Below are 8938 nucleotides of genomic sequence, written 5' to 3'. Positions count from 1 at the left end.
TAGGGGAAAAGAGCCCCAAGCAATGCATTATGTGATGATAACTCCCGAAAGACAAGAAAACAGGTGGCCTTTCTGGGGATGATAGAATCAAATGAGACCCTGGTGGTCTTGAAAAAAAGATTTGGGCATGATAAACAGAAAATTCCATGAAGGTTTCCCTCCCTTCCCCAAATTTGGCCTCACTCTGACTAGACCTCAGTCTTTGAGCTGATAGTGATATCCAAATAACCACTGGCTGCCAGCAACTGAATGGTCATGGTACCTGAATGTGCATCCTAACCTGGGCCACTAGTCGGTTCATTTTTCTTTCTGCAGCTGAAGGAGAATGCAGAACTTTCCCTGGGACAACCACAGCTCCGTGTCTGAATTCATCCTTCTGGGCTTCTCCAGGGATTCCCAAATTAATGCAATCCTCTTCAACATCTTCCTCTTCCTCTACCTCTCTACACTTGTGGGCAATGGGCTCATTGTCACCTTGATCCACTTGGACTCCCGCCTCCACACACCCATGTACTTCTTCCTCAGTGTCCTCTCCATGCTGGACATGAGCTATGTCACCACTACTGTGCCCCAAATGTTGGTACATCTGATCTGCCAGAAGAAAACTATTTCCTATGTTGGGTGTGTGGCCCAGATGTACATCTTTCTGGTGTTGGGCATCACTGAGGGCTGGCTGTTCTCTGTCATGGCCTATGATAGATATGTGGCCATCTGTTACCCACTCAGATACAATGTTATCATGACCCCATGGCTGTGTGTGGCAATGGCTATCTTTTGTGGACTCTGGGGTATCAGCTGTTCCCTAGTCTACACTGTCTTCACAATGCGCCTGCCCTACTGTGGCCCCAATGAGATCAATCACTTCTTCTGTGAGGTCCCTGCTGTTCTGAAACTGGCCTGTGCAGACACATCCCTCAATGACCAAGTAGATTTTATCCTGGGCTTCATCCTTCTCCTGGTACCCCTTTCCTTCATTCTGGCCTCTTATGTCCGCATCTTTGCTACAATCTTGAAGATCCGCTCAGCTCAGGGTCGACTCAAGGCCTTCTCCACCTGTGCCTCCCACATCACTGTGGTCACCATGTTCTGTGGACCTGCCATGTTTATGTACATGAACCCTGGAGCCAATGCCTCCCCAGAGCGGGACAAGAAACTGGCTCTGTTCTACAATGTTATCTCTGCCTTTCTCAATCCCATCATCTATAGCCTTAGAAACAAAGATGTGAAGAGGGCTTTTCTCAAGTTAACAGGCTCAAGCAAGGCTTCTTAGAGAGGCCACTGGAGCATAGAAAGCTATCACCAGCCCTGATACCACACGTTCCACCCCATTCCCTCCCATCACCCTACGGATAGGCATGAATCACTGACTGATAGTTATGGGAGATAATATGTAAGGTTGGTGCCTGGGTGGGACCTGTTGATGGTTCCAGCAGCTGAGTTATCCTCAAACATCCAGAGACTCAGCTGTAGACAGAGTGCCAAGTCAGGACCTATGTCTGATTTATTTGTTTCCCAGGGCTCTGCAAAGAATCTGTAACAAAGTATCATTAACATTTGCTGATTGGATGAATGAGTTCATGGGACCCCTGGGTGGCTCAGTCAGCCAAGCATCCGACTTCGGCTCAGGTCATAACCTCACTGTTCGTCGGTTTGAGCCCCTCGTCGGGCTCTGTGCTGACAGCCAGCTCAGAGCCTGGAGCCTGTTTCCGATTCTGTGTCTCCCTCTCTCTCTGACCCTTCCCTGCTCGCTCTCTCCCTCTCTCTCTCTCTCTCTCTCTCTCTCTCAGAAATAAATAAAACATTTTTAAATAATGAGTGAATGATTCATGAGAATTGAGCCTTTTAAATCAACTCAGGATAGCCGGGACACAAGGACTGACAGGACCCATTATCGCTAACTTTATTTTATCTCAATCAGGAGCATGAACAGAACTATAGAAACAGTCTCAAGAGAAAGGAAAAATGACTGGAAATAGGATTCAGAAATTGGTCATTGTCTATCCAGCACTTTTATGGGAGTGTGGGTCCCAGGGTACATAGTGAGCCCCTGCTGTGGTAAAGAGATATTTTGAGGGTCTCTCGATATACAGATGAAACATCACCCAAACCATACCATACTGGGTCAGAACTCATACTTTGCAGCAAACCATCACCTTGTAAGATTGTTGTGAGACGTTAATGTAGGTTAAGTTCTCAAAATAGTGCTTGATGCATTGCATGCTTTACATAAACACTGCCGTTCTTCTTGTCATGCTCTACTTCTTTTTCCTGATACCACAATCAGCAAGCAAACAATTGAGATAATTTCAGCTTCAAAAAAGGGGTCATTCTGCTTTCTGGAAAGGGATAGTTAACATTATAAGTGAAGAAGTTGGCATTTGTATACTTCATTCTAGTGTGGATTTAGTAAATTTGGGTCTGTCACCAAGAAGCCTATGAACTGTGAATTGGCAAAACTGTAGAAAAATTACAACACCCTTTCAAGGTACCAAATGAAGAGACCCTGATTACAAACAGCCAGAACTCCTCAGATAACTTCATTGATATTTTCACATGATAGAGCTTTTTAAATAAACATTTGTTCAAATCTAAACTGAGTAATAATGGTGTTACTAGAGTACTTGATTCAAGAAGATACTGACAGGTATGGCAAGATATAATGATCATAGGGGGCGTGGCTTCTCTTACCAGTGCCAGACCGCTTCACCCATAGCTGTGGTTAGAGTCCCTAACACCTTGGAAGAGGCACAGAAAAGTTGCTTCACAGAATCTCAGGAATTCTACTGATCATACAGTACCTATCATACAAGAAAAAAAAGAAAAGAAAGAAAGAAAGAAGGAAAGAAAGAAAGAAAGAAAAAAGAAAGAAAGAAAGAAAAAAGAAAGAAAAAAGAAAAAAGGCAGGAAATGCTCCTGTACCAAGACAGGCAATACTCCAGTGAAGCTGGAATCAGAGAGGTAAGTTCTCACACAGAGCCCCTACCAACCTACATAAAATCTCCAAATTTTGCCTTCACTCTTTCTACCACCAGAAAACAGAAGAAGAAAATAGGCAGGAGTTCCTGGCATTCATTTTATCCTTGTCATGTTTCTGAATTCCCACAGTCCATTGACCTATCCCAGCTTTTCCTGTTTCAAATTTGACTTTGAATTTGAAAGTCTAAATCACCTAATGGATACAAGTGACAGGTATTCAATGAAATGATGCCATGGAAAAATATTGTCAGATTCTCACTTTAAACACAAAGGAAATGTAAAACTATTAGGCCCCCTTGTTATTAATATCAGGCCTCTTTAACCTCAGAATTATCAAACCTTCATTAACTAATAGTCCTCAATAAAACAGTGATGGCTCCAATGAAAGTGATACCGATTCAACCCAACCATATGTCATTGAAGGTGATTTGAACTCAGCAAAGAAAGTAATAATAATTGTGGTATTAATGGAAGTTATGATGATTGTAACTTGAATTTGGCCTTGCATTTCACAGCTGCTTATAGGACATTTGCTGTACCTGTTTTGGGAAGTAGAAAGGAAGGGGGCTTGAGAAGAGATGCTGGGCTTTGGGGGAGAGACACCACATGAAAGAATTAACAGTACACTTCAAGCTCCCAAATCACAGGGACAAAGAATGAATTCTAGAGATATTAAGGGCATTGGCCAGGCTTCCCACCTAGTTAATAGTGGTACAATGGGAAGAGATGGGTTGACAAGGAGGTTTGACTAGGCCAGAGAGCAGTGTTGTGGGATTAAGGATTAGAGAGAACCAAGGAGAGTTCTGGAAGAAAGGGGGTACAGGAAATTTAGGGCTCAGGGTGGGAAATATTCCAGGTGATTAGGCAGAAGCCCATCCAAGAATGTTACCTGTAGAGAAAATTCAAGGAAATGTAGCGGAAAAGGGAGTAAAAACCACAAAAACCGCCTCACTGAGACTCAAATTAACAGAGAAATTATTGAACAATAATTTCTAACCCCAACGTTAAGTACATAACCACCTCCTGTGAAATGTGCTGCCTTGTAGACCACAAATTCCAGCAAGATAGGGGCCATGACTTCTTTCTGCAGTGCCAAGGATTCGGGAATGACAGTTGGCAATCGGCTGGCTCCCATCAGCGAACTGTAGGGAAGCAGAAACAGTCGTAAAGCTGGCTTAAAATCTTGCTAGCTTCTTTGATTTCTCGGTTTCACTAACACTCCCAAGTCATCAAGTGTTCTTGCTTCTCTCCTTGTCACATCTTTTAGCATCTCCCCATTCACTGCCACCATCCACTACAAGCACCTTCACAAGCCATGCCCAAGTCTCCCTCACTAAGTGCTCTTCAACCCAACCCTTCATCAGGTCTCCCAAATGATTCTTCTGAAAATACTGTGTCACCACCTCTCCTCCACCCCACCCCTCAGCCTTGATGCTTAAAAATACATGGATGGAACTTGAAGGTGTTATGCTGAATGAAATAAGTCAGGCAGAGAAGGACAGACACCATATTTTTGCACATATAGGTGGATTAGGAGGAACTTAACGGAGGACCATGAGGGAGAAGAAGGGGAAAAAGAGTTGGGGAGAGGGAGGGAGGCAAACCATGAGAGACTCTTGAATGCTGAGAACAAACTGAGGGCTGATGGGGGTGGGGGAGAGGGGATGTGGGGTGATGGGCATGGAGGAGGGCACCTGTGGGGATGAGCACTGGGTGTTATATGGAAACCAACTTGACAATAAACTAAGAAAAAAATACAGTTGTTCATCATTGTTAAGATAAAATCTATTATCACCCTGAACTATGAATGGTAGCAATTTTTCTTAGGGGAGCAATTTATGAAAACTTATCACACTTTAGCCACAAGACTCACCTCTCCACTACTCTGGTCTCTGACTATCTAGTTGTAGAAGAGCCACCAGGTAGACTTCCCACATTCTGGAAGGAGCTCCAACAACCAGGAAGACTTCTCCCCCATTATTGAGGCAGCCTGCTTCCCCACAAGGCCAGAAGAAGCTCTCATCAGTTAGCAAGTCTTCTCTACCAACCACATAGCTTCTTACCCCCTCCCCAGATGGGGGAAGGAATACCTTAATAATCCATGGAATCCTTCACTTTCTGCCTGAAGCCCTCTGCAGGGCATTTTGTCATACCAGGTACTGGAGCCCATTCGTGCAGCTGTACCCACCCACCCAAATGCTCTCTTTCACCTCTGAGTGAATACTTTGGGATTATACTAGCACCCAACTCCGCACTTAAGTACTAGAGAAAATCTCTATCACCTCAGAAATCCAGAACTCACTAGTCATTCATTATTCCCAGACTCTGCTCATCACCCCACTTGTCCAAGTCCCTACTTCTCCCTTTCCCCAGTTCTCCCTCTTCTTGCCATCTTAGCCCCATATTCAACAACCACCCCTCCCAGTATCCTCCACCTGGAATTCTCCCTAGGGATGCCATACCTCCTGCAGTTCTCTAAAAGGAAGGTTCTTTGTTCTCACTCCTGGCCTGTGACTTCCCAGACATTCTCTTCCTGATGACCTTTTCTCCCACCTCCTTTCTGGCCACCTCAAGCCACACTCACACTGGAGCTCATCATCCCTAAAATTGCACCACTCCCCAATAAGAATCCAAGCATTCCCACTGCACTGAGCATAAAGTAAACACTTTCTACAGGGCTCAATAGGACTATCCTTTGCTTACTTCTCAATGTCATCTCTACCTTTTTTGCTCAGTTTATTGTGACCACATGGGCCTTCTTCCAGCTCTGCAGAAAATGCACAGTCCTTTCCTGACCTGGGGCTTTTGTGCCTAGCATCCCGTTGCCTGAAATGCCTTTTCCTGGTTCTTTGCACAGTGAGTCTTTTCATCCTCAGATATCAGCTAAACCTTTATTCCTTCCCGGGTAAGGCCTTGGGAAGCAGGCTTTCCTCCTCCATTTTTCTCTTTCACAGAACTCTACTTCTTTCCTCAGATAGCTATACCTTCATTTCTCAGTAACTGAGTTTAGTTTCCATTTTGAACTGTCATCCCAGTGGTGGGAGAAATAATACTAATCTTCTTGGGGTTTTCATCCCTCTCTCCCTGACTCCAAGTTCTGGAGAGCTTACAAAGTGCTGAAATATGCAGTGGTGGATGGGAGTGGGGTGAGGTGTAGTCTGGTCCTCTGTGTCTGGCACCCATTGAGAGAACCTCACACTTGTGAAGTCTTCGGTCCTTCAGGGCTACTGTGGCATCTTCTTGGGTTGATCCAGAAGCATTGTAATTTCATGACTGTAAATCTCTTCAGATACCTGTCTTGGTTTCCCCAAGAACTGACACTGGCTGGGCCGTAATGAATGCTCAAGAAATACTGGAACTGAATCAACTCATTCCTGAGGCTTCTGGGCCACCAATGAAGCCTGAAAGGAGGCTGGATGTTCATACTAACTCTGAGGCCCTGTGCCAGGATTCTTAGCTTCATATTCATATTCCTTAGCTATCATATTAAAAGAATGAGAATCACTGCTATGTATGTATGTATAGTTTATTTTAGAGACATAGAGGTCTTAGAAACCATTACATAGGGAGCACCTGGGTGGCTCATTCAATTGAGCGTCCAACTTTGGCTCAGGCCATGATCTCACAGTTTGTGGGTTTGAGCCCTGCATCGGGCTCTGTGCTGACAGCTCAGAGCCTGGAGCCTGCTTGGGATTCTGTGTCTCCCTCTCTCCCTGCCCTTTCCCTGCTTGTGCTCTGTTTCTCTCTCTCAAAAAAGAAAAGAAAAGAAACCATTACATTTAACATACTTATTTTATAGATGAGTACGGTAAGACCCGGAGAAAGAAAGTGAATTGCCCAAAGTCATAAAACATGTTGTGATGTTGGGACTAGAACCCAGGTCACTTCATGTGAGGTACTTTGTCCTGCCACAACACAATGCAGAGTATATCACATCAGCCCCACTAACCACATTGATTTCATTACCAAGTCAAGTCTGTGGGCTGTCATAGTTCCATATACCATGAGCTTAATTTTCAGTGTTGGCTACAGATATTCATTGATTATATGTACCACTTTGATTGTCTATATCATCTTGGCCCTCTACTGTGTCCACGTACTATGTCACTTACAATTACCATGTTTCATTTTGATTACATGTATTCTATTCAATCCAGTGCCATTATATTAGATAATATTATCACCCCCTTTATTGCCACTCTCACTGTAGAAGAATTATATATCTTTCCCCTNGTGGTGGTGACACAGCCCATATCTAGCAAGGAAAGGATGCAGAGGAAGAAATACATGGGTTTGTGGAGCTGCATGTCCAGGCAGATCAGGATGATGATGAGTCCATTGCCCAGGACTGAGCTCAGATAAAGGAGAAGGAAGGAAATGAAGAGGATCCTGTTGAACGTGGGATCACTGGAGAAGCCAAGCAGGATAAATTCAGAAACCCAGCTTTGGTTCTGTCTTAAAGGTGTCCACATGGTGCGACCTATAAGAGAATCACACTCATTTAAATATCATCCAAAGTGTGGTAGTCTAGCAAGAATGTCAGCACCAGAGGCAGAGATTTTAATTCTGGCCCCATTACTCATCCACAGTCTTGAACAGGTTATCTAACATCTCTAAGCCTCAGTCTCCTCATCCGTATAATGTAGCTAATAATACTCATTTCTCAGGGTTTTTATGAGGAGTTGAGACAATATACATGAAGCATCTGACATAATGCCTTAAAAAAAAAAGTGGTAATGTGCTCATATGCAATCTCCCCAGTCTTACTCCCCATCCCTTGGCAGACAGGCGGACGGACTGGTTACCTAGGTCTAGCAGCAATCAATTTACACCATGTCAGCTCCAGCCCCCAAGCCTTTAGAAGTGGAGTTCCCTTCTGCTTTAGAAACCATTTGTCTAGAAGTGCTACTGCAAGCCTCTTCTCACTCTGCAAACCTTTCTCCTTTGCCAGCTGTCAATGTGAGGCTTTGTCAATAGAGGGCGGTAGAAGGGCACTGTGATGTGCTAACCCTAGCAAGGCTTCAGTCCTTTCTCAGTCACTCAATTTGAGAGCCAGTGGGTTGGCACCGGGAAGGGCCAGTAGCACGCGTCTCAAATGACCTCAACGGACCAACTATAGTCATACACTCAGGCCACACTCTCCCCACCCAGTTGTCATTTCTATGCAAACTCTGGCTTGTGCCCACCAGCAGCTGAGTATATTCCTGTGGTAGCCACGCCATCTTTGAAAAAGTCTGAATTTAGACTTTGATTTTTGTTTTTCTAATTTTTTACAGTTTATTTATTTTGAGAAAGAGAGCAGAGGAAGGGCAGAGAGAGAGGGGGAGAGTGAGAATCCTAAGCAGCCTCCACACTGTCAGCGCATAGCCTGTTGCGGCGCTCCATCCCACAAGCTGTGAGATCATGACCTGTGACCTGAGCTGATATCAAGAGTCAGATGCTGGGGCACCTGGGTGGCTCAGTTGGTTAAGTATTTCACTTTGGCTCAGGTTATGATCTTGTGGTTCATGAGTTCCAGCCCCGTGTCAGGCTCTGTGCTGATAGCTCAGATCCTGCATCCTGCTTTGGATTCTGTGTCTTCCTCTCTCTCTGTTCCTTCCCCACTCACACTCTGTCTCTGTCTCACAAAAATAAATAAATGTTAAAAAAAATAGACGCTTAACGACCGAGCCACCCAGGTGCCCCTCATTTTTTTTTTTTTTTTGGCCCATGGTGGGGGTGGCCAGAACCAGGGGGAAGGAGAGAGATATGTCCTAAATCCTTAGTCCCTTCAATGCTTCCATGTGTACTCTCCTTCAGCCATGAGGTAGTAACTGCCTTTTTTTTTTTCCACTTGCTACTTCTGGATGTCTTTCATTCTTTTTAGTAGATACCCACCTTTTCCTAGTTAATAATTCTTTATATTACATTTTTCCTGTTCACATTACTGGTGTGTTGTCTCCTGGTGACATCCTGACTGGTA

General features: G+C 44.4%; 1 protein-coding gene across 1 annotated transcript; it reads left to right on the top strand.

Moving 5' to 3' along the window:
* Positions 1–325: 325 nt before the first annotated feature.
* On the top strand, positions 326–1270 carry LOC144221526 (putative olfactory receptor 2B3). Its single transcript, XM_077752029.1, has one exon. It carries the CDS (start codon positions 326–328, stop codon positions 1268–1270), a length of 945 nt encoding a protein of 314 aa, XP_077608155.1.
* Positions 1271–8938: the final 7668 nt, after the last annotated feature.

This window comes from Crocuta crocuta, unplaced genomic scaffold (assembly GCF_008692635.1).
Source record: "Crocuta crocuta isolate KB4526 unplaced genomic scaffold, BGI_CrCroc_1.0 scaffold367, whole genome shotgun sequence".
Lineage (NCBI taxonomy): Eukaryota > Metazoa > Chordata > Mammalia > Carnivora > Hyaenidae > Crocuta > Crocuta crocuta.
Note: the sequence above shows the minus strand (reverse complement) of the source record. Positions and strands in the feature narration are given on the sequence as shown.

Excerpts from the sequence above, each read along its gene's own strand:
- LOC144221526 (XM_077752029.1), top strand. The coding sequence starts at position 326 with ATGCAGAACTTTCCCTGGGACAACCACAGCTCCGTGTCTGAATTCATC.